Source organism: Ranitomeya variabilis, chromosome 6 (assembly GCF_051348905.1).
Source record: "Ranitomeya variabilis isolate aRanVar5 chromosome 6, aRanVar5.hap1, whole genome shotgun sequence".
Taxonomy (NCBI): domain Eukaryota; kingdom Metazoa; phylum Chordata; class Amphibia; order Anura; family Dendrobatidae; genus Ranitomeya; species Ranitomeya variabilis.
This window is the reverse complement of record NC_135237.1, coordinates 569,722,607-569,748,765: the sequence shown is the minus strand read 5'-3', so window position 1 is coordinate 569,748,765 and position 26,159 is coordinate 569,722,607. Positions and strand designations below refer to the sequence as shown.

General features: G+C 51.9%; 2 protein-coding genes and 1 pseudogene across 2 annotated transcripts; all 3 read right to left on the bottom strand.

Moving 5' to 3' along the window:
* Positions 1 to 6,891: 6,891 nt before the first annotated feature.
* Positions 6,892 to 7,406, bottom strand: LOC143781669 (histone H2B 1.1-like). Its single transcript, XM_077268397.1, has one exon. It carries the CDS (start codon positions 7,319 to 7,321, stop codon positions 6,941 to 6,943), a length of 381 nt encoding a protein of 126 aa, XP_077124512.1. The 5' UTR covers positions 7,322 to 7,406; the 3' UTR covers positions 6,892 to 6,940.
* A 4,813-nt stretch (positions 7,407 to 12,219) lies between these two features.
* On the bottom strand, positions 12,220 to 12,831 carry LOC143781668 (histone H3). Its single transcript, XM_077268396.1, has one exon. The coding sequence runs from the start codon at positions 12,825 to 12,827 to the stop codon at positions 12,417 to 12,419; it is 411 nt and encodes a 136-aa protein (XP_077124511.1). The 5' UTR covers positions 12,828 to 12,831; the 3' UTR covers positions 12,220 to 12,416.
* A 3,107-nt stretch (positions 12,832 to 15,938) lies between these two features.
* Positions 15,939 to 16,585, bottom strand: LOC143781667 (histone H1A-like; annotated as a pseudogene).
* Positions 16,586 to 26,159: the final 9,574 nt, after the last annotated feature.

Below are 26,159 nucleotides of genomic sequence, written 5' to 3'. Positions count from 1 at the left end.
AGGCTTTGTGAGCAGCAGAGTGCAGTATTTGAATACCAGCTACACCATAGGCCACTTTCACACTTCTGTTTTTTACAATCAGTCACAATCCATCAAAATGTTGAAAAGACGAATCTTGTGCAGATTGTAAAAAAATGAATGCACTAGGTCCCTTGTTTGTGACGGATCCGTCGAGGCTATCTGCACATGTTGTGTATGTGCCTTCGCCGCATTTTTCCTTTGCAAAAACGCATACACAACACAGGTTAAAAATAATTTTAAAAAAATAAAATCATGATATTCGTACCTTCCCAGCCTTCCCGCGGCCTTCACGAGGCATTACTGGGAATGGGAGCTGCCGGCAGCAGGTGAGAATATCACAATTCTTTTTATTATTATTATTTTTAACATTATATCTTTTTATTATTGATGCTGCATAGGCAGCATCAATAGTAAAAAGAGAGAGACGGGGAAAAAGAACTTCCCTAACAGAAAATCCTTCCGCGCATGCTCAGTTTTAAAACACGGCATCCGTCGCTGGATTCCTGCTTTTGACGGTCAGCGACTGATCCTGCATCCATAGGCTTCCATTATAGCCAACAATGAACAGCATAGGATCCATTGCTGAGCAATTTTCCAAAATACAGAAAAAAACATTCCTCTGTGCGTTGTCTCTGCCCAACGGACAGCAACTTTACGACGGATCCAGTGCACGACGGATGAAATGGAAGGCCATCCGTCACAATCTGTCGCTAATACAAGTCTATATGAAAAAAACTGAGCCAGCAGAAACATTTGCTGGATCCATTTTTTTCACAAAACGACAGATTGTGACGGAAAAAGACGGAAGTGTGAAAGAGGCCTTACATTATTATTATTATTATTATTACTAGATGGTAGCCCGATTCTAACGCGTTGGATATTCTAGAATATGTATGTAGTTTACTTATGACGTTATGAGGTTTTCAGAATAATGCAATTTATACAAAGGATTCGGCCGGCCGTGACCAATTAGCGAAGCGTGGTTAAAATTCTGTGCCAATTCGCGGGTGGACTGCACCTGTCACTGATTGTTCGCGGCCGGGCGTGGCCAATCAGTGAAGCCAGGGCCAGCTCCAGGTTTTTGAGGGCCCCGGGCGAAAGAGTCTCAGTGGGCCCCCCTCTTTAACACATACCAGGATTCATGATGCACAGATACAGCAGAGAAATATAGCACAGACAAGTAGCATACAGCCCACGTACTATATAACACAGCCCACGTAGTATATAAGACAGCCCACGTAGTATATTGCCCAGCCACGTAGTATGTAGCACAGCCCCCGTAGTATATAGCACAGCCCACGCAGTGTATAACACAGCCCACGTAGTATATTGCCCAGCCACGTAGTATAGAGCACAGCCCCCGTAGTATATAGCACAGACATGTACTATATTGTCCAGCCGCGGAATATATTGCACAGCCACGGAATATATTGCACAGCCATGTAGTATATAGCACAGCCACGTAGTATATAGCACAGAGACGTAGTATATAACACAGCCCATGCAGTATATAACACAGCCCACGTAGTATATAACACAGCCCATGTAGCATATAGCCCAGCCACATAGTGTATAGCACAGGTCACGTAGTATATAGCACAGCCACTTAGTATAAAGCACAGCCCACATAGTATATAGTACAGCCCGCGTAGTATATTACACAGCCACATAGAATATTACACAGCCCACGTAGTATATTACACAGCCACGTAGTATATAACACAGCCCACGTAGTATATAACACAGACACGTAGTATATAACACAGACTCGTAGTATACTGCCCAGCCACGTAATATGTTGCCCAGCCACGTAATATGTTGCACAACCACGTAGTATATAGCACAGTGACGTAGTATATAACCCAGGCCACATAGTATAGAGCACAGCAATGCAGTATATTGCCCAGCCACGTAATATATACCACAGCCACATAGTATATAGCACAGCCCACACCGTATATAGCATAGAGATGTAGTATATAACACAGCCCACGCAGTATCTTAACACAGCCAACGTAGTATATAGCAATGTGGGCACCATATCGCTTTAAAAAAAAAAGAATTAAAATAAAAAAATAGTTATATACTCACCTTCCGTCGGCCCCTGGATCCAGGCGACGCGTTTACCAATGCTCCTCGCGATGCTCTGGTCCCAAGAGTGCATTGTGGTCTTGTGAGACCGCTACGTCATCATCTCGCGAGACCGCAATGCATGGACCGGACCGTCGCAAGGAGCGGGAAAGGCGCTGGAAGGTGAGTATATAATTATTTTTTTAATTATTTTTAACATTAGATCTTTTTACTATTGATGCTGCATAGGCAGCATCAATAGTAAAAAGTTGGTCACCCAGGGTTAATAGCAGCGTTAACGGAGTGCGTTACACCGCGGCATAACGCGGTCTGTTAACGCTGCCATTAACCCTGTGTGAGCGCTGACTGGAGGGGTGTATGGAGCGGGCACTGAGGCCATTTCGCAGCCGCACTGTGCCCGTCGCTGATTGGCCGTGGCCTATTGACTGCGACCAATCAGCGACTTGTGAATTCTGTGACAGACAGACAGAAAGACGGAAGTGACCCTTAGACAATTATATAGTAGGTTATTTATTATTATAGCGCCATTTATTCCATGGTGCTTTACATGTGAGGAGGGGTATACATAATAAAAACAAGTACAATAATCTTGAACAATACAAGTCACAACTGGTACAGTAGGAGAGAGGACCCTGCCCGCGAGGGCTCACAATCTACCGCTCTCTGCAGTCATCAATAATGGCCATCCTGACACCACCTGTAACATGGACGACAGAGGAGCTGCTGAGATCAGAGGAGCCTTCCTGATACCTGACTGCTGCTCCCTTTCTCAAAGATTTATCTTCTTTTTCTATCTTTTACCATTTAGTAATAAAAGCTGGAAAAATAACAACTAACATACAATGAGCGGGGAAAATATCAGTATTGTTCTGTTGCAGCCAATCAGGAGAGGAGCCAATAAAAACGATTCGCTGTCAGTTTCCTCTCAGGTCCGCACTGGCTATATAATAGCGGTAATAGCGCCCCCGTGTGGTCTCTGCAGACATATGATCAGCCAATCAGTGAGAGGGGAGGAGCCTGTATTGTGACATACCCCCGGGAGGCGTCATCTTTGTCCAGTTCTCACTCCGGTCCGCTCACACTCCATATAACGGAAAGATTCCGCGCTGATCTCACAGTCTGCTAAAGATTTTCTGAACGATGTCTGGTCGCGGTAAAGGAGGAAAAGGTCTCGGGAAGGGCGGCGCCAAGCGGCACAGGAAGGTGCTCCGGGATAACATCCAGGGCATCACCAAGCCTGCCATCCGCCGTCTCGCTCGCAGGGGAGGCGTCAAGCGCATCTCCGGCCTCATCTATGAGGAGACTCGCGGCGTCCTGAAAGTCTTCCTGGAGAACGTGATCCGTGACGCCGTCACCTACACCGAGCACGCCAAGAGGAAGACCGTCACCGCCATGGACGTGGTGTATGCGCTCAAGCGCCAGGGCCGCACTCTCTACGGCTTCGGAGGTTAATGCTTCTCCGCTCCGTCCTTACTCCCCAAAGGCTCTTCTCAGAGCCGCCCACATCTCCTGGGGAAGGGCTGCAATTCCTGCTGCGGGGCCGGGATACATCCGGTGCTCTGGATTGCGGGAATGAGCTCCCAAGATCGGTGACTGTACACTCCACAGTGCCGGGGAGGGACGAATACTCTTGATATCCCGCAGGTGATGGAGCAGACAGTAGTAAGAAGTGCAGTGAGGGCCCGCGCCGTGTAACCAGGGCCGTTTTCTGCAGACAGATTGATTGGGGAGTTGATAGTTTTCTGTGATCGCCCTTGTGTGAAGTGAGAGGCCGCTAAACGCGAGCAAATCGCCCGAGATCTGTTGCTCTGAGGCCGCGTGTTACCTGGATGACGACAGAGGAGGAGCTCAGCCAGTGAGCGGGAAATTCAAACTTATCAGCCAATAATAAATGAGCATCAGGTCCACGGCTCCGCCCACAGGAGACGCCGGCGCTAACTGGTTAGTGTCCAATATTTCCTACCTCCGATCTCTAAGGTATTTCCTGATTACACAGTGACTCGAGTCCGAAGCTTGCACTGGGGAGAATCACACCCGATCATCTGCAGCATCCCCTGCGATGGAGTGTGGCGGATATACAGCGCTATATGCGGGTATCGGCCACTTCCACGCCCCCTCGCGCTATACTCCGTGCTCCCACTGCAGGATGTGGAGGTCGGGGAGATTATTAGGAAGGAGCCGGGGTCGGAGCACAGGGGGCAGATTCTCCGCACAGACAGGAAAGATCAGATGCAGAATAAGATCTGTCACATTTCTGTCAGCAGCGACATTTGCTCCAAAGGGAAAACCAAAATCCTACATAGGAGTTTTATCTGCGGAGATCCAGGGGCCACAATGAGCAGTTACACGGTGACCGCCCGGCGCACTGCCGCTCCTCACACACCGGGATATTCTCTGGGGTTATAATTGGCGGCGCAGTGACTGCAGTGATTCCCGCATCCTCTATTCCAGCTCCTCCTATTATATCCTCCAGGTGATGACGCTGTAATCTGATCGTACCAGCAATATCCTGCAGACAGCGCGGATTCTGCGCACCTGATCCCATGTCCATCAGTGGACACAGTGCTCCTGATCGGCCGAGTGCTGTGTAATAATAATAATAATAATAATTTTATTTATATAGCGCCAACATATTCCGCAGCGCTTTACAACTTATAGAGGGGACTTATACAGACAACAGACATTACAGCATAACAATAATCACAGTTCAAAACAGATACCAGGAGGAATGAGGGCCCTGCTGCTCGCAAGCTTACAAACTATGAGGAAGAGGGGAGACACGAGAGGTGGATGGTAACAATTGCTTTAGTTATTTGGACCAGCCATAGTGTAAGGCTCGGGTGTTCATGTAAAGCTGCATGAACCAGTTAACTGCCTAAGTATGTAGCAGTACAGACACAGAGGGCTATTAACTGCAATCCACATGGCCGTATCCACATACCCCGATATAGTGCCGTGTATCCACATACCCGATATAGTGCCGTGTATTCACATATACCCCGATATAGTGCCGTGTATCCACATATACCCCCATATAATGCTGTGTATCCACATACCCCGTATAGTGCTGTGTATCCACATACCCCGATATAATGCTGTGTATCCACATACCCCGATATAGTGCCGTGTATCCCGATACCCCGATATAGTGCCGTATATCCCGATACCCCCATATAGTGCCGTTTATCCCGATACCCTGATGTAGTGCTGTGTATCCGCATACCCCCATTTAGTGCTGTGTATCCCGATACCCCCATATAGTGCTGTGTCTTGATGATGAGCGGTTGCTGCTGATCCTGAATGATTTTCTTTTTGTTTTCCCACAATATTGTAACATCTAAAAATAACAGAAATCTTACAATGAGCGGGAAATTCAAAATCATTAACCGCTCAGTGACCGGCCAATCAGAGAGCAGATAAACGTGAACGCCCGTAACATACACGCCCCAGAAATGCGTCACCAATCTGCAGTTCCCTCTCAGGTCCGCCCTACCGGGAGCTCGTCTCTGCTGTGGTTGGTGAACGGTTAGTGAAGCTCCGGACGATCTGTGCTTCTCTGCTGTTCAATCTTCAGGCTCCGGTCACTGCAGATAGGAAATCACTGATTATGGAGAACTGCAAGAAATAACAGACTCCAAATGGTTAACAATGGCGCCTCCTGTGGGCGGAGCCGTAGACGTGAAGCTTAATTATTAGCTGACTGCAGAATGTGATATTTCCGCTCCCTGCCTTTATTGCTCCTCCACCACACTCCATACAGTGCTAAATACCACCATACCCGCATATAGTGCTATACTCCCATACAGGGAAGTCCGCTCGTGTGAGGAGGGAGAGACGGCTCCGTGCTCCTGTGTGTGATCATGGGACAGAAGAGGGATGATGAAGCCGCACAGCCAGCAGTGTCTGCACCAGAGCCGCCAATGCCCGGGAGAAGAGATTGTAGGAGCCCGAGGAACATGAGCCGGTGCAGGTGAGGACACCGGAGATCAGCGGCTGCCAGCGCCCGGTGCAGGTGAGGACACCGGAGATCAGCGGCTGCCAGCGCCCGGTGCAGGTGAGGACACCGGAGATCAGCGGCTGGTGCAGGTGAGGACACCGGAGATCAGCGGCTGCCAGCGCCCGGTACAGGTGAGGACACCGGAGATCAGCGGCTGCCAGCGCCCGGTACAGGTGAGGACACCGGAGATCAGCGGCTGCCAGCGCCCGGTGCAGGTGAGGACACCGGAGATCAGCGGCTGCCAGCGCCCGGTGCAGGTGAGGACACCGGAGATAAGGGGACATGAGCATTTCTTTATCTCCTGTAGTGAGGAATCTGCTCTTTTCTGGTGTCTCCGGCAGAATATATTGCTCCAGAGCAGTAATCTCTCCAGTAATGTTTCCTCCTCACCTACAACTCCCATCTACACGGTTTCTTACCCGGTAACTGCTCAACTAATCACAAAGAAAAACATCACAGCCGCAGCTGCACCGACAACCACGAATCAAGTGGAAACAGAAGCGGCCGCGGCGGAGAAGAGGACAGGACCCGGCGGAGAAGAGAACAGGACCCGGCGGAGAAGAGGACAGGACCCGGCGGAGAAGAGGACAGGACCCGGCGGAGAAGAGGACAGGACCCGGCGGAGAAGAGGACAGGACCCGGCGGAGAAGAGGACAGGACCCGGCGGAGAAGAGGACAGGACCCGGCGGAGAAGAGGACAGGACCCGGCGGAGAAGAGGACAGGACCCGGCGGAGAAGAGGACAGGACCCGGCGGAGAAGCAGCTCTTCTAGTGAGGGTGTGGGCGGCTCTTAGAAGAGCCTTTGTGGTGAGGAGCGGAGCACGGAGCCGATCACTTGGCGCTGGTGTACTTGGTGACGGCCTTGGTGCCCTCGGACACGGCGTGCTTGGCCAGCTCTCCGGGCAGCAGCAGGCGCACGGCGGTCTGGATCTCCCGGGAGGTGATGGTGGAGCGCTTGTTGTAGTGAGCCAGGCGGGAGGCTTCCCCTGCGATGCGCTCGAAGATGTCGTTGACGAAGGAGTTCATGATGCCCATGGCCTTGGAGGAGATGCCGGTGTCGGGGTGCACCTGCTTCAGCACCTTGTACACGTAGATGGCGTAGCTCTCCTTCCTGGTCTTCCTCCGCTTCTTTCCGTCCTTCTTCTGAGTCTTGGTCACGGCTTTCTTGGAGCCCTTCTTGGCCGCTGGGGCAGACTTGGCGGGATCAGGCATGATGATCGCAGGACAACCTATTCAGTGAGGTGAGAATAGTGATCCTGCTCCTCCCAGTGCAGCCGCATTTATAGCCCAGCCATGCAAATGAGCACCGCTGTCTGCTCACTGTGCTATAGGAGAAATGAAGTCATGTGATCAGTATGACGTCATACATTCCTCCCCTGCAGCTGATTGGTGTTTCCACAAGTCTGTTTTCCATATCCTGCTTCAGATGCAAGATTCAACATGACAATGAATTGGGGAGGAAGGGGCATGTGAATACAATGGGGGAGAGGGGGGCACATAGTGGGGGGCGTTGCCTGCTAATTGGAGGAAAGAGTACAGGGGCTATTTCATGTATATATGTATTAGGTGGGGAAAATGGCTATGTAGTATTTATAGTTGGTGGGGCGCAGTGGTGGATTATGATTTATTTTGGAATGGTGGTTTGCGTTCTGCACTGTTTGGGTATACAGCACTATATGGGGGTATACAGAACTGTGGAGGCATCCTGCACTGTATGGAGTGTGGTGGAGGAGCAATAAAGGCAGGGAGCGGAAATATCACATTCTGTAGTCAGCTAATAATTAAGCTTCAATTCTACGGCTCCGCCCACAGGAGGCGCCATTGTTAACCATTTGGAGTCTGTTATTTCTTGCAGTTCTCCATAATCAGTGATTTCCTATCCCCCAGTGACCGGAGCCTGAAGATTGAACAGCAGAGAAGCACAGATCGTCCGGAGCTTCACTAATCGTTCACCAACCACAGCAGAGACGAGCTCTCGGTAGGGCGGACCTGAGAGGGAACTGCAGATCGATGACGCATTTCTGGGGCGTGTAGGTTACGGGCGTTCACGTTTATCTGCTCTCTGATTGGCCGGTCACTGAGCGGTTAATGATTTTGAATTTCCCGCTCATTGTAAGATTTGTTATTTTTAGATGTTACAATATTGTTGGAAAACAAAAAGAAAATCATTCAGGATCAGCAGCAACCGCTCATCATCAAGTCACAGCACTATATGGGGGTATCGGGATACACGGCACTATACGGGGTATGTGGATACACAGCATTATATGGGGGTATATGTGGATACACAGCACTATATCGGGGTATGTGGATACACAGCATTATATCGGGGTATGTGGATACACAGCACTATACGGGGTATGTGGATACACAGCATTATATGGGGGTATATGTGGATACACGGCACTATATCGGGGTATATGTGAATACACGGCACTATATCGGGTATGTGGATACACGGCACTATATCGGGGTATGTGGATACGGCCATGTGGATTGCAGTTAATAGCCCTCTGTGTCTGTACTGTTACATACTTAGGCAGTTAACTGGGTCATGCAGCTTTACATGAACACCCGAGCCTTACACTATGGCTGGTCCAAATAACTAAAGCAATTGTTACCATCCACCTCTCGTGTCTCCCCTCTTCCTCATAGTTTGTAAGCTTGCGAGCAGCAGGGCCCTCATTCCTCCTGGTATCTGTTTTGAACTGTGATTATTGTTATGCTGTAATGTCTGTTGTCTGTATAAGTCCCCTCTATAAGTTGTAAAGCGCTGCGGAATATGTTGGCGCTATATAAATAAAATTATTATTATTATTATTATTACACAGCACTCGGCCGATCAGGAGCACTGTGTCCACTGATGGACATGGGATCAGGTGCGCAGAATCCGCGCTGTCTGCAGGATATTGCTGGTACGATCAGATTACAGCGTCATCACCTGGAGGATATAATAGGAGGAGCTGGAATAGAGGATGCGGGAATCACTGCAGTCACTGCGCCGCCAATTATAACCCCAGAGAATATCCCGGTGTGTGAGGAGCGGCAGTGCGCCGGGCGGTCACCGTGTAACTGCTCATTGTGGCCCCTGGATCTCCGCAGATAAAACTCCTATGTAGGATTTTGGTTTTCCCTTTGGAGCAAATGTCGCTGCTGACAGAAATGTGACAGATCTTATTCTGCATCTGATCTTTCCTGTCTGTGCGGAGAATCTGCCCCTTGTGCTCCGACCTCGGCTCCTTCCTAATAATCTCCCCGACCTCCACATCCTGCAGTGGGAGCACGGAGTATAGCGCGAGGGGGCGTGGAAGTGGCCGATACCCGCATATAGCGCTGTATATCCGCCACACTCCATCGCAGGGGATGCTGCAGATGATCGGGTGTGATTCTCCCCAGTGCAAGCTTCGGACTCGAGTCACTGTGTAATCAGGAAATACCTTAGAGATCGGAGGTAGGAAATATTGGACACTAACCAGTTAGCGCCGGCGTCTCCTGTGGGCGGAGCCGTGGACCTGATGCTCATTTATTATTGGCTGATAAGTTTGAATTTCCCGCTCACTGGCTGAGCTCCTCCTCTGTCGTCATCCAGGTAACACGCGGCCTCAGAGCAACAGATCTCGGGCGATTTGCTCGCGTTTAGCGGCCTCTCACTTCACACAAGGGCGATCACAGAAAACTATCAACTCCCCAATCAATCTGTCTGCAGAAAACGGCCCTGGTTACACGGCGCGGGCCCTCACTGCACTTCTTACTACTGTCTGCTCCATCACCTGCGGGATATCAGAGTATTCGTCCCTCCCCGGCACTGTGGAGTGTACAGTCACCGATCTTGGGAGCTCATTCCCGCAATCCAGAGCACCGGATGTATCCCGGCCCCGCAGCAGGAATTGCAGCCCTTCCCCAGGAGATGTGGGCGGCTCTGAGAAAAACCTTTGGGGGGTGAGGACGGAGCGGAGAAGCATTAACCTCCGAAGCCGTAGAGAGTGCGGCCCTGGCGCTTGAGCGCGTACACCACGTCCATGGCGGTGACGGTCTTCCTCTTGGCGTGCTCGGTGTAGGTGACGGCGTCACGGATCACGTTCTCCAGGAAGACTTTCAGGACGCCGCGAGTCTCCTCATAGATGAGGCCGGAGATGCGCTTGACGCCTCCCCTGCGAGCGAGACGGCGGATGGCAGGCTTGGTGATGCCCTGGATGTTATCCCGGAGCACCTTCCTGTGCCGCTTGGCGCCGCCCTTCCCGAGACCTTTCCCTCCTTTACCGCGACCAGACATCGTTCAGAAAATCTTCAGCTGATTGTGAGATCAGCGCGGAGTCCTTCCTTTATATGGAGGGTGAGCGGACCGGAGTGAGAACAGGACAACGATGACGCCATTCGGGGGGCGTGTCACAATACAGGCTCCTCCCCTCTCACTGATTGGCTGATCTCTTGTCTGTATTTCCCTTTCTTTCTCTCTCCTCAGTGATGTGTGATGAGCTGTGTAGTGATAATAACACTTCCGGGCCTTGTGTGTGATATCTATATGTGGAGACGAGAAGGCGGATGTGACTACAACTCCTATCCGGCAGACAATGCCGGATTCCTGTCCTGTTAGTTTAATGTCCTTCTCTGCAGTGACCACACGGGGGCGATATTACCGCACATATTGGCCGCACTGTCTGAGTCCTTGCCCCCTAGTGGTAGATCTGGGCACAGACACAGGTGTCACTATTGGTCCATGTCGGGGGCTCCTTGTCTTATTTATGAGCAGTAATAATAATTACATCAGAACGATATGAAAGTCGCAGAATTCTGGTAACTGGAGAAAGTGCCGCAATATCCGCAGAGGAGGAAGGAGCGGAGCTCACCCTGTAATCACACAGCAGCCTCTCACCTTCCTGCAGTGGCTCCATTGTCTCCTCTCCTCCTGGGACTCACTGAGCAGTTGGTGATTTTGCATTTCCCGCTCATTGTACAATTTCTGCTTCGGTCTCCAGCTGCCAATGTAAAATAATGAAAAATCTTCAGGGAAAACAAGCGGCGACCGATCATTGTCAAGGACGATCGCATCCCCTCAGTCACCGCTCCGTGGTTTCAGGACGGGCCGCCATTACGGAGCAGCAGGTAAAACGAGTCCCAGGGCGGCTCCGCATCTAGAGGAGCGAGAACGGGAAGATAATGACGTTACAATCCACTGGCCACAAATGAGATCTGTCGCGACCATCGCACCGGAAGGGATCTATTTTCATCAAAGTCGCAAATCAAGAAAACAAAGTGAAATTCAGACCTGAAACTAAACCATCATCATAAGAGCCAGGAATAAGGAGCAGCAGCCGTGTAACCAGCAGAGCGCCGGCGGCACTAGGACCCTGCGAGGATGTATGGAGATATAGCGCTCAGCAGCGCACTCCAGGACACAGCGCACCAGGACACAGCGCACCAGGACACAGCGCACCAGGACACAGCGCACCAGGACACAGCGCACCAGGACACAGCGCACCAGGACACAGCGCGGCTTCTATAACGGAGCTTCTACTTTCACACTTATTTATAGCCTATTCCAGAGACGTCTCAACATTATGCAGCAATTAGACTAAAATCCCCTAGAAATAACCACAAGATGTTAAGCTGCGCTGAGGAACAGAATAACGGCACCACGAGTTCAGGACTGGATGTCGCACAGATGAGTAGATCCGGCGGTGAGTGGTCGGTGACCGAGGTCAGGGCTGAGTATTTCGTAGTGACGCTGCACAATGCGCGGAGTATTCTAGAGACCTACAGTGTGAAGACTTGGTCGTTTTCTGTGATCTTCCCGGTGTAGTGAGAGCGGCAGCTGGACTGACCCCAGTGTTACAGCGAGAACACAAATCGTCCTACCGGCCGGACCTGCGGGCTTGTAAACGAAGTGCATCCAGCAGCCGCTCATCAAGACTCATCCCCAGAAGTAACTGCTCCATCCACATTACAGGAGGTCACAAGGCGGCCATTACTGGGGACAGAGGGGGGCGCTGCCTGTAACAAGACCCGGCAGCTCCATCCCCCAGAAGAGAAACCGCTCAATTAAAGAAAAAACAAAATTCTAGGATATCGGGATAGACTGTGCTATATACGAGGGTGAGAGTTGCATATTAATGACACTCTCAAAACAAGGTGAACAGGTTCTCTCTCAGGTGTAAACCGGCCACAACCGCAGCAGTCACAGAACAGCACCGACAAACGCGGTCCCGGCAGTTTCTGCTGAAGGATACGAAGAGAAATCAGCTCGTTTGTGGGAGGATTTGGTGGCTCTGAAAAGAGCCTGTGTGTTGTCCTCGGCGCCTCGGAAGATCTAAGCTCTCTCCCCGCGAATCCTGCGGGCCAGCTGGATGTCTTTGGGCATGATGGTGACCCTCTTGGCGTGGATGGCGCACAGGTTGGTGTCCTCGAACAGCCCCACCAGATAAGCCTCGCTGGCCTCCTGCAGCGCCATCACCGCCGAGCTCTGGAAGCGCAGATCGGTCTTGAAGTCCTGGGCGATCTCCCTCACCAGGCGCTGGAAGGGAAGCTTACGGATCAGCAGCTCGGTGGACTTCTGGTAGCGGCGGATCTCACGGAGAGCGACTGTCCCCGGGCGGTAACGATGCGGCTTCTTCACTCCGCCGGTGGCGGGAGCGCTCTTCCTGGCGGCCTTAGTGGCCAGCTGCTTGCGGGGAGCTTTCCCTCCGGTGGATTTACGGGCGGTCTGCTTGGTTCTGGCCATAGCGCTGGATAGACGACGTGCACAGATGTGATGTGAGGAGCGGCGGGAGCAGGGTATTTATCCCCATGTGCGCGACCTCATTGGTCAATGGGAAACACGCCACCTTCACGCCATTGGTTGTTGTATTAAAAAGAAGTCAATAAAAGCCTGATATGCTTAACCAATCACCGTTACTGGAAAGCTCCGCCTCTCGCCCTGTAACCCCGCCCCCACCTCTAGATCCGCCTCTCAGCACTTCCCTTATCTTTACCCTCGGCTCCTGGATCAGCCGCCACCTAACTGCGCTGCCATGTCCCAGTGTGCACAGCGCTGAGCATCTCTACTTCACAGCCATCCCCACAGCTACACATTGCGCCAACATCCAGCCTGATTATCAGCAGCTCATGAATTACATATGTAGTAACCGCAAAAGTCCGGACACTGATCATACAGCTCTACGGGGAGGAGGCGGCACTGATCATACAGCTCTGCGGGGAGGAGGCGGTGGCACCAGTAGCGTAGCTACCAGGGGGGCACCCGGACCTGGTGCTCACCCGGAGCTACTCTACTGCAGTCACCTTGTGCGGCAGAGCAGGTAGAATCGATCTCCCTGCTCTGCCGCCGGCCGCTATGGGGCCCCTGAGCAGGCTGGGGAGCCGGGTGGCAGCAGTGAGCCCCCCAACTGTCATCTCGGGGTCAGCTGTACCGGCATTTAGCCGATACAGCTGACTGCTATAATGAGGGAAGGAGCGCTGCGGATGTGATGAGTCACTGCCAGGCACCAAGACGAGCGGGAGCAGCGCAGGAACCAGGAAGAAGAGAGGTGAGTATTTTTTTTAAGGGGTACTGCCTTATACTACAGAATCTGCCTAATACTAAAGGGTCTGCCTATGGGGGGTCTGCCTATAGGGGGAGTCTGCCTAATACTACAGGGTCTTCTTGTGGGGTTCTGCCTAATGCTACAGGGTCTGCCTCTGGGGGGTCTGCCTTATACTACAGGGTCTGCCTTTGCCTTTGGGGGGTCTGCATTATACTACAAGGTCTGCCTATGGGTGTGCTGCCTTATACTACAGGGTCTGCCTTTGGGGGGGTGCATTATACTACAGGGTCTGCCTGTGGGTGTGCTGCCTTATACTACAGTGTCTGCCTGTGGGTGCTACCTTATACTACAGCCCACGAAGTATATAGCACACCCAACGTAGTATATTGCACAGCCACGTAGTATATTGCACAGCCCACGTAGTATATTGCACAGCCCACGTAGTATATTGCACAGCCCACGTAGTATATTGAACAGCCCACGTAGTATATTGAACAGCCCACGTAGTATATTGCACAGCCCATGTAGTGTATAACACAGCCACGTAGTACATAGCACAGTCCACGTAGTACATAGCACAGTCCACGTAGTATATTGCACAGCTCACGTAGTATATTGCACAGTCCACGTAGTATATTGCACAGTCCACGTAGTATATTGCACAGCCACATAGTATATTGCACAGCCACATAGTATATTGCACAGCCACATAGTATATTGCACAGCCACGTAGTGTATAGCAATGTGGGCATCATATACATTATACTTTATTGAGGATGATCTGGTGCATTATACTATATGGAGGCTATCTAGAGGGGCATCATACAGTGTGGGGATTAGTATTGGGGTATCAGGTGCAGTAATAGGGACACATACGGCAGCAGCGGCTCAGTATTGGGGTATCAGGGGCAGTAATAGGGACACATACGGCAGCAGCGGCTCAGTATTGGGGTATCAGGGGCAGTAATAGGGACACATACGGCAGCAGCGGCTCAGTACTTGGGGTGTCAGCAGGATGCGGAGTTTGTGCAGGTTGGGAATAGATGGAGATGGGGCTGGAATATGAGAAGTGAAACTTGTCTTTGTTGTTTTCTCTGCAGACGAGTCGTTGCTGGAAGAAGTTGTCATGTCGGTCTGGGCCAGATGGAAAAGACGGGAAAAGTGACGATTCCATCATAAAGAACGTCAGCGGTAAGTCATTATCTGTAACTGTGCTGTGATCTCTTATATATATGTTCTGTAGGGCTGGTATCTACCACTGACCATATGGCGGTAATATCCATGGTGGTGTTAGGCTGCGTTCACATTTGTGTTGTTGGGCGCCACGTCGTCGACGCAACGCACGTCAAACGCATACACAACGCAGCGTTTTTTGACGCATGCATTGTCCTATGCAATTGAAGATTCAAAACGCCCCCCAAAAAATAAAATTATTCAAAAGGCGCATGCGTCAAAAAACGCGGCTCAACGCAGGCAACTGCGCCCTATGCGTTTTTTATAGACACTAATGTGTTTTTTTGGTGCATTTACGACGCAGGTGCGTTGCATGCGTTTTTCTTCGGAAATGTGACGCATCAAAACTGCAACCTGTAGCGTCGTCCGCGCCCTGTCTGGTGCGCAAAAAAAATGCATGCGTTATACAATGCATGACAACGCATACCGGCGCATGTCCATGCGCCCCCCCATGTTAAAAATAGGGGCGCATGACGCATGCGTCGACGACGCTGCGCCCAACAACGCAAATGTGAACGTAGCCTTATATAGAGATTATCTTCAGTAATAGTGCGGTCATCTGCTGAGGTTCTCCACTATTAGGGCGCATCACCGAGTTGTAATCAAGGTTACCTGGTTAGCGGCCCACTCAGAAGCTTCGCCCCCGAGCCAAAACCCTAGCTATGCCACTGGGTGGCACTGATCGTACAGCTCTGCAGGGAGGAGGTGGTGGCACTGATCATACAGCTCTGCGGGGAGGAGGTGGTGGCACTGATCATACAGCTCTGCGGGGAGGAGGTGGTGGCACTGATCATACAGCTCTGCGGGGAGGAGGTGGTGGCACTGATCATACAGCTCTGCGGGGAGGAGGTGGTGGCACTGATCATACAGCTCTGCGGGGAGGAGGAGGTGGCACTGATCATACAGCTCTGCGGGGAGGAGGTGGTGGCACTGATCATACAGCTCTGCGGGGAGGAGGTGGTGGCACTGATCATACAGCTCTGCGGGGAGGAGGTGGTGGCACTGATCATACAGCTCTGCGGGGAGGAGGTGGTGGCTCTGATAAGAGCCTTTGTGGTATGAGGACAGGGCGGCTCCTCTTACTTCTTGGCCGCAGGCTTCTTCGCTTTAGCCGCCTTCTTAGCCGGACTCTTGGCAGCTTTGGGTTTCGCCACCTTCTTAGCGGGACTCTTCGTCACCTTCTTGGGCTTTGGAGCGGCCTTCGGCTTCTTGGGGCTCTTGGCTGCGGGCTTCTTGGCCTTTTTCGGGCTCTTCTTGGCCGCGGTCGGAGCCTTCTTAGGCTTCTTCGGGGATTTAGCAGCCTTCTTGGCTGCGGGTTTCTTGGCTTTGGCCGCAGTCGCCGGCTTCTTCTTGGCCGCCTTATCCTTCGTCTCCTTGTTCAGCTTGAAGGAGCCGGAGGCGCCGCTGCCCTTCACCTGGAGCAGGGCTCCCTTGTTGACCAGACCCCGGACGGCCAGCTTCAGGCGGCTGTTTATTCTTCTCCACATCGTACCCTCCGGCAGACAGAGCCTTCTTCAGGGCGGCCAGGGACACACCGCTGCGCTCTTTAGAGGCGGACACGGCTTTGACGATCAGCTCGGACACGCTGGGACCAGAGGGCTTCTTGCTCTTTTTGGCGCCTCCTGCGGCGGACTTCTTGGGCTGCTTCTTGGATTTGGCGGCCGGTTCGGCGGGAGGAGGAGCGGCGGCACCTGGCGCGATCTCTGCCATCGTGTGATCGACAAGAACTGACACAAGAATCTCCTGGAAGGAAAACTGAGCACGGAGCTGGAGGCGCCTCCTATATGTACAGTCACACTGCGCACTGATTGGCTGCCTCCTCCTGAGCTCCTATTGGCTGACACTGGACACAGGCCCCGCCCCTGTCTGAGCCCTTGAAGCTCCGCTCTCCCCTTGTGCTTCCCTGCCGGGGATAAGCGGCCATTACCGGCCAGAAGAGCGCGCTGTCTCCGTGTCCTCCTCCTCCCTGACATCTCCCCTACATGTCTATAGCCGTCACTGGCGGAGGAGGCAGGAAGGAGCCGGGAGGAGCCCCGGGATCTCCCCATAGTCCTCCCGGGCTGCACATCACTGGGTCTCTGCAGAGATAAAACTGCTTCGGGAGCTCATCCCTTCTATTCCCGGCACCGGTCACCACCGCAGGGGTCTGTACCACAATCTGTACCGTGCAGGAAGCGGATTGTACGATGTGAGGAGCAGCTGAGAGGCCGGAAAGAGACACAGGCGGCGGCGGCGCTCCTGTATATATACATCCAGTGTGTGCAGTGTATGGGGGGGACACACATGGTAACAAGGAATTAATATCAGGAACGAGGAAATCACCGAGTGCAGAGATCCGCCCGATCACTGATGGGAATGACGCCGACCAGTAAAGAGTTAACAGCCCGCCTCTTGTAACCGGCAGAGATTTGCTAGCGGTTAAGGTGCTTAATTTTAAAGCAAAAACAAATCCCCACTCCAAAGAATGTACAAATGAAAGGAGAAAAGGGAGCACTCAGGTATAAATAGTAACAAATATTTTATTAATAATTAAACCAGAACATGTATATAACCAATATACCCATCAGGGATTGTGCACGGTAAAACATTAGCAGGATGGAGACAGAGAGACCAGGGGATCCATAATTACAACTGCCCAAATAGACATGAAAACATTTATGTAAAGTGCCAGTGTAGTACTATCTTAAGCTGTAAGGTAGCCCCTCAGACAGAATATAAGGTAAAGGCAGAACATTAGAAAGTCACAGGACAAAACTTACCACAGGCAGAGAATAGAGGACCCTGGGCCAGGTGTAGGAGACCCCGACGCGCGTTTTGCGTGTCAAATACACCGCTTTATCAAGGGGAATGTACGTGTAGGGCAGACAGGACCTTTTATGGCCATGTGACAAGACACGTGTTGTCTAGAAGGCCAATGATGGTGGTCTATATCGTGTATGCGCCCCGTCCATCTCAGGCTCCGGCAGATACACAGGGACGTCATGCATTGCTGCGCACTCGTGGGGACAGGGGAAGTCCCAGGCGTGCAAGAAAGGCCAAAAGACGCGCCGATACATGACGGAGACCATGATCGGCGGCACGCATGCGCACTCCCACGGCATCAACATCGAGCTTACTATATATGGTAAACAGACAAGCCATAAGGGATTCCCCTAATGGCACCAAACAGAAACCTACACAAACGATGATATCGATGTAATCACACCAACCAAGTGCAATACAAATATACCATTAAAAACGACAGCAAATAACAGTAACACGATACAAATATCAACAATAATTCTGCATATGTCCAAGGGCTGGCGGCATAGACAGGCAGGGAGGGTGATCAGTTGAAAGGCAATCAGTCAGAGACAAACTGGAGATGGACTGGGCGGAAAGTCCTGCTGTGAAATTTGGACAGAAAAAGATTATAAGACATAACATACAAGTAAAAACAAATAAAAATAAGTTAAAAGAAAGCACCCAGGCGAGGGATGTAGAGGGAGTAGCAGAAAATGTCCTGCACACACTCACGCACACGCATTCATAGTTCTCTAGATGTAAGGCCTATATAGATTTCAGGACAGCCACATGTGGCATAATAGATGACGTTCATGCTGCTACACGAAATTCGATGTCTGATATCAAATTGTTTTTTTCCATCGGAGGAGAGAAATGTCATGCAGCACAGGACATTTGTGCAGGCAAGACAGTGACCACATGGTATAGAACCGGGTATGGGGCCCCTAGAGCCAAAAGGATGATTAGAGGTAGGAATATAATGACTGCACAAAAAAAGGTCACTAAGGTTTTTAGACCTCCTGGCAGACATAGATGGACAATCACCTAAGGTTGCTCCCAGGGAGGGCTCGGCACTCAAGATGGACCAATGTTTTTTGAGGATCTGCCTCATATCCTCCCATCCATGGTTAAATGTAGAAATAAACCTTATGGGTCCATTATTGGTAGTGCGTGGTCGGTCCCTGGAAGGCGTAAGAAAATCACTACATGGGGTAGCCCTAGCTCTCTGATATCCCTGATTTAGGCACCTGTTGGAGTACCCACGTGCGGAAAATCTTGCTTTCAGATCTGAGGCCTGTGCTTCAAATTTGGCGTCAGATGAGCAAATCTGCCTCATCTGTAGGAACTGTCCGACTGGGATGGCCCTAATTGTGGAAGAATTACGAGAAGAGGATGCATGAATCAGTGAATTGACTGACGTAGGTTTACGATAAATGTCAGTCTGAATCCGACAACTATGGTCAACCTCAAAACTAACATCCAAAAAAAGGATTTTTTTAAGGATCAAATGTATAGGTGAGATGAATATTTAAGGAATTCTGATTTAGACTGTATTGTGATGAAAGCACATGGCCATGTATCTACCGGAGCTCTGAGAACTAGCGAGCCAGTGGCCTGCGCATGCGCACAGTTGGCGGGCAATCAGAGACAATGCGCGAGAATCGTACGATGTGTATTAGAGGGCCATAGATTGTAAATATTACTACTGCTTCCGAAGGTTTCTTAAATAAGATCAATTAGTATGTGGTCAGCGTTGGGACTGGGGGGGAAGGATAAAAAAGGGCCTCTCCCCTCTGTCAATCCCTGCACTGGCTCCGCATTACCCAGAGACTCCAGTACAAAACCCTAACCGTGACATACAAAGCCATCCACAGTCTGTCTCCTCCATACATCTGTGACCTCGACTTACCTCCACGCAACCTCCGACCCTCACAAGATCGCCTTCTCTACTCCCCACTTATCTCCTCTTCCCACAACCGCATCCAAGACTTCTCCCGCGTATCCCCCCTACTCTGGAATTCTCTACCCCATCAGACTCTCGCCTACCATCGAAACCTTCAAAAAGAGCCTGAAGACCCACCTCTTCCGACAAGCCTACAACCTGCAGTGACCACCGATCCACCAAACCGCTGCACGACCAGCTCTACCCTCACCTACTGTATCCTCACCCATCCCTTGTAGATTGTGAGCCCTTGCGGGCAGGGTCCTCCCTCCTCCTGTACCAGCTGTGACTTGTATTAAGATTATTGTACCTGTTTTTATTATGTATACCCCTCCTCACATGTAAAGCGCCATGGAATAAATGGCGCTATAGTAATAAATAATAATAATAATAATAATTGTGCCAATACTGCAAATTGCCAGAAAAGAGTGACAACAACATTACTTATTATTAGAGAGAAAGGGACTGTGAAAAAGTGCTAAGTGAGGCTGTGTGAAATCTTATTTATAAATGTAACTAGATGGGTATTTCCTGAAGGAACTACAGATAGTGCTTTGGAATGGTGCCAGGGCTGCCCCTGCAAGACTTTCACACTTGGGTGCCCCTCAGGCGGTCCGATTTGGTAGGCGGAGTCACTCTGGGTCTGATTTGGTGGGTTGGGTCAATCTGGGTCAGGTTTGGTGGGCGGGGTCACTCTGGGTCAGGTTTGGTGGGCGGGGTCACTCTGGGTCCGATTTGGCGGCCGGCGCCACTCTGGGTCCGATTTGGCGGCTGGCGCCACTCTGGGTCCGATTTGGCGGCCGGCGCCACTCCGGGTCCGATTTGGCGGGCGGCGCCACTCCGGGTCCGATTTGGCGGGCGGCGCCACTCCGGGTCCGATTTGGCGGGCGGCGCCACTCCGGGTCCGATTTGGCGGGCGGCACCACTCCGGGTCCGATTTGGCGGGCGGCGCCACTCCGGGTCCGATTTGGCGGGCGGCGCCACTCCGGGTCCGACTTGGCGGGCGGCGCCACTCCGGGTCCGACTTGGCGTGCGGCGCCACTCCGGGTCCGACTTTGCGGGCGGCGCCACTCCGGGTCCGATTTGACGGGCGGCGCCACTCCGGGTCCGATTTGACGGGCGGCGCCACTCCGGGTCCGATTTGACGGGCGGCGCCACTCTGGGTCCGACTTGGCGGGCGGCGCCACTCTGGGTCCGAGTTGGCGGGCGGCGCCACTCTGGGTCCGATTTGGCGGGCGGCGGCAATCTGGGTCCGATTTGGCGGGCGGGGGCACTCTGGGTCCGATTTGGCGGGCGGGGGCACTCTGGGTCCGATTTGGCGGGCGGCGCCACTCTGGGTCCGATTTGGCGGGCGGCGCCACTCTGGGTCCGACTTGGCGGACAGGCGCCACTCTGGGTCCGATTTGGCGGGCGGCGCCACTCTGGGTCCGATTTGGCGGGCGGCGCCACTCTGGGTCCGATTTGGCGGGGGGCGCCACTCTGGGTCCGATTTGGCGGGCGGCGCCACTCTGGGTCCGATTTGGCGGGCGGTGCCACTCTGGGTCCGATTTGGCGGGCGGCGCCACTCTGGGTCCGATTTGGCGGGCGGGGGCACCACTCTGGGTCCGATTTGGCGGGCGGCGCCACTCTGGGTCCGATTTGGCGGGCGGCGCCACTCTGGGTCCGATTTGGCGGGCGGGGGCACTCTGGGTCCGATTTGGCGGGCGGCGCCACTCTGGGTCCAATTTGGCGGGCGGGGGCACTCTGGGTCCGATTTGGCAAGCGGGGGCACTCTGGTCCGATTTGGTGGGCTGGGTCCGATTTGGTGAGCGGGGCAATAATGATAAGACTACAGATAGTGCTTTGTAATTGTGCTGTACTGTCACTTTAAGAGCTGATATTATCTGACAAAACTTGTGACCTGGTGGGCTGATGTAGAGTTTATAGGTGTTGGCATAGTAACTGGGTCTCACTGCGCATATCAATGAGGTAATCAGCCAGGTGGCAGTTATTTTTAGAAATTGCCTCAGAAATCAGGCCCATTATAAACGTATTGGAAAATTTCCCTATTGAAATGCATTGAGACACTTTTTTCAAACGCAAATTGCGCCAAAACTACAAATCCGATCGACATGAAAAATACTTAGCACACCTCTCAGGAACGCTGGCTTCGAAATGACACCTCACTGGAGTCTGTGAGTTTAGCGGTTCGGGCCGCATTACGTGCGGACTGAATAATAAGAAGAACTAGATGGGTATTTCCTGAAGGAACTACAGATAGTGCTTTGGAATGGTGCCCGGGCTGCCCCTGCAAGACTTTCACACTTGGGTGCCCCTCAGGCGGTCCGATTTGGTGGGTTGGGTCAATCTGGGTCTGATTTTGTGGGCGGGGTAAATCTAGGTCCGATTCGGTGGGCGGGGTCACTTTTGGTCCGATTCTGTGGGCGCGGCCACTCTGGGTCCGATTCGGTGGGCGGAGCCACTCTGGGTCCGATTTGGTGGGCGGGGCACCTTAGGGACCAATTTGGTGGGTGGGGTCACTCGGTCCGATTTGGTGGGCTGGGCACCTCAGGGTCTCATTTGGTGGGCTGGGCACCTCAGGGTCCGATTTGGTGGGTGGGGTCACTCTGGGTCCGATTTGGTGGAAGGGGTCACTCTGGGTCTGATTTGGTGGAAGGGGTCACTCTGGGTTCGATTTGGTGGGCGGAGCCACTCTGGGTCCGATTTGGTGGGCGGGGTCACTCTGGGTCCGATTTGGTGGGCGGGGTCACTCTGGGTCCGATTTGGTGAGCCGGGCCCCTCGGGGTCCGATTTGGTGAGCGGGGTAATCTACTATATAATTGTCTAAGGGCACTTCCGTCTTTCTGTCTCACAACACCGCTACGTCATCATCTCATGAGACCGCAATGCACTCTTGGGACTGGAGCGCGCAACAAGCATCGGGTACCGGCAACTCCAGGTGCAACAAGCATCGTGTACCGGCCGCTCTAGGAGGTTCAACAACCATCAGATACCGGCCGCTCCAGGAGGTGAGTATGTAACTTTTTTATTTTAATTCTTTTTTTTTTTTTTAACAGGGATATGCAGTATACTATGTGACTGGACAATATACTACGTGACTGGGCAGTATAACTACGTGGCTCTGCGCTGTATACTGCGTGGCTCTGCGCTGTATACTGTGTGGCTCTGCGCTGTATACTACGCGGCTCTGCGCTGTATACTACGCGGCTCTGCGCTGTATACTGCGCGGCTCTGCGCTTTGTACTGCGCGGCTCTGCGCTATATACTGCGTGGCTCTTCGCTGTATACTACGCGGCTCTGCGCTGTGTACTGCGCGGCTCTGCGCTGTGTACTGCGCGGCTCTGCGCTGTGTACTGCGCGTGTCCGTGCTGTGTACTGCGTGTGTCTGCGCTGTATACTGCGCGGCTCTGCGCTGTGTACTGCGCGGCTCTGCGCTGTGTACTGCACGGCTCTGCGCTGTATACTGCGGGGCTCTGCACTGTATACTGCGGGGCTCTGCGCTGTATACTACGCGGCTCTGCGCTGTATACTGCGCGGCTCTGCGCTGTATACTGCGTGGCTCTACGCTGTGTACTGCGCAGCTCTGCGCTGTATACTGCGCGGCTCTGCGCTGTATACTGGGCGGCTCTGCGCTGTGTACTGCGCGGCTCTGCGCTGTATACTGCGCGGCTCTGCGCTGTATACTGCACGGCTCTGCGCTGTGTACTGCGCGGCTCTGCGCTGTGTACTGCGCGGCTCTGCGCTGTGTACTGCGCGGCTCTGCGCTTTATACTGCGCGGCTCTGCGCTGTGTACTGCGCGGCTCTGCGCTGTGCACTGCACGGCTCTGCGCGGTATACTGCGCGGCTCTGCGCTCTGTACTGCGCGGCTCTGCGCTGTGTACTGCGCGGCTCTGCGCTGTATACTGCGCGGCTCTGCGCTGTGTGCTGCGCGGCTCTGCGCTGTGTACTGCGCGGCTCTGCGCTGTGTACTGCGCGGCTCTGCGCTGTGTACTGCGCGGCTCTGCACTGTATACTGCGTGGCTGTGCAATATACTTCGTGGACATACATATTCTAGAATACCCGATGAGTTAGAATCGGGCCACAGTCTAATAATCATAAGACTAAGGATAGTGGTTTGGAATTGTGCTGTACTGTCACTTTAAGAGCTGATATTATCTGACAAAACTTGTGACCTGGTGAGCTGATGTAGACTTCATAGGCGTTGGCATAGTAACTGTGTCTGACTGCGCATATCAATGAGCTAATCAGCCAGGTGGCAGTTATTTTTAGAAATTGCCTCAGAAACCAGCCCATTATAAACGTATAGGAAAATTTCCCTATTGAAACGCATTGAAAGACTTTTTTCAAACACAAATTGCGCAAAAACTACAAATCCGATCGGCACGAAAAATACTTAGCACACCTCTCAGGAACGCTGGCTTCGAAATGACACCTCACTGGAGTCTGTGAGTTTAGCGGTTCGGGCCGCATTACGTGCGGACTGAATAATAAGAATAAGAAGAAGTTTACCACGGTGGAATAACAGTATAGTGCTTTGTTCCAAAGCACTATAATTAAAGTACTAAAACCCACATTTTCACGTGATACGCTTCACTGCACCAAGCTAAGTGTCAATAATTATTGTGAATAGGTAATTATTGCCAAGGACAACATCTGCAAGGAGTTTGTATGTTCTCCCCGTGTTTGCGTGTGTTTCCTCCGGGTTCTCCGGTTTCCTCCCACATTCCAAAGACATACTGATAGGGAATCTAGATTGTGAGCCCCAACAGGGACAGTGATGATAATGTGTGCAACCTGTAAAGCCCTGCGGAATATGTTAGCGCTATATAAAGATTATTATTACTGCATTAGTAATAATGCACAGATGAAATAAAATATTATTACTGTTTAGACAAGATGAATTGGGACAATAGCAGTTATCATGGAGCAGAGCGGTGTCATGATTTAACCCCTTAACGACCACTGAAACGCCTTTTAGCGGCTGCAGTTAAGGCTACTTAAACCACAGCGCTGTGGAAAAAGTGTATAGTCAAATTTTCTCTGGGGTCTCGGTTGCCAGGGGTAGCCGAGACCCCAGAGAACATGATTCAGGTCGGTTTTTACCGACCCCCGGGTTGTGATCGCCGGTAATTAACAGTTTACCGGTGGCTGCAAAAAAAAAAAAAACGCAATTTCCCATTTAATTTCTCTGTCCTCCAATGTGATCTCACATCAGAGGACAGAGAAATGGGGTCCCCAATCCTCACCCGTCTCCCCCGATGCTCCTCGTGGCTCACGATGGGCGCCGCCATCTTTTTCCCGGAAACAAATGGCGTGTGCATGCGCAATGCACCCACCAGCCGGCACCCGGCAGATCTTTGAGGTCTTGGCTGTCGGAGGTAGCCAAGACCCCAAAGAACATGATCGGACTCGGTTTTTACTGACCCCTGTTTTGCGATCGCCGGTAATAAACCGTTTACCGGCGACCACAAAAAAAAAGTGGCGTGTCATTCTCTGTCCTCTGATGTGATCGCACATCAGAGGACAGAGAAATAGGGGAATCGGGGACCCTGTTATACTTACCGGTGTCCCTGGGTCCTCCTGCGTCCCCTGCTGGCCGCCGGCTTCTTCCTTTGGGAAGAAGATGGCGGGCGCATGCGCAGTGCACCCGCCGTGATCTGCCCCGGCCAACAGAGGAAGATTCTTCCTCGTGTTTTATTTTGGACACTGTGAGATCCTATCACAGTGATCAAAATAAAAAAAAATAGTAACCCCCCCCCCCCCCTTTATCACCCCCTTAGTTAGGATGAAATAAAAAAAAAATGTATGTATTTCTATTTTCCGGTTAGGGTTGGGGCTAAAGTTAGGGTTAGGGCTAGGGATAGGGTTGGTGCTAAAGTTAGGGTTAAGGTTGGGGCTAAAGTTAGGGTTAGGGTTGGGGCTAAAGTTAGGGTTAGGATTGGGGCTAAAGTTAGGGTTAGGGTTGGGGCTAAAGTTAGGGTTATAGCTGGGATTAGGTTTAGGGTTTGGATTAGGGTTAGGGTTGGGATTAGGGTTGGCATTAGGGTTATGTCTGGGATTAGGGTTAGGTTTGGGATTAGGGTTAAGGTTAGGGTTGCGATTAGGGTTAGGTTTGAGGTTAGGGTTGAGACTATATGATTAGGGGTGTGTTGGGTTTAGGGATTTGATTAGGGTTAGGGTTGGGATTAGGGGTGTTTTGGCATTAGGGTTGTGATTAGGGTTATGGTTAGGGCTGGGATTAGGGTTAGGGGTGTTTTGAGGTTAGGATTTTGATCAGGGTTATGGATTGGGTTCGGATTAGCGTTAGGGGTCTTTTGGGGTTACGGTTGGAGTTAGAATTGGGGGGTTTCCACTGTTTAGGTACATCAGGGGGTCTCCAAACGCGACAGCCAATTTTGCACTCAAAAAGTCAGTTGGAGCTCCCTCCCTTCTGAGCTCTGCCGTGCGCCCAAACTGTGGTTTACCCCCATATTTGGGGTATCAGCGTACTCAGGACTAATTGGACAACAACTTTTGGGGTCCAGTTTCTCCTGTTACCCTTGCAAAAATAAAAAATAAATTGGTGGCTAATA

Bases quoted from the DNA above. Each gene is read 5' to 3' on its own strand.
- LOC143781668 (XM_077268396.1), bottom strand. From the start codon at position 12,827: ATGGCCAGAACCAAGCAGACCGCCCGTAAATCCACCGGAGGGAAAGCT.
- LOC143781669 (XM_077268397.1), bottom strand. From the start codon at position 7,321: ATGCCTGATCCCGCCAAGTCTGCCCCAGCGGCCAAGAAGGGCTCCAAG.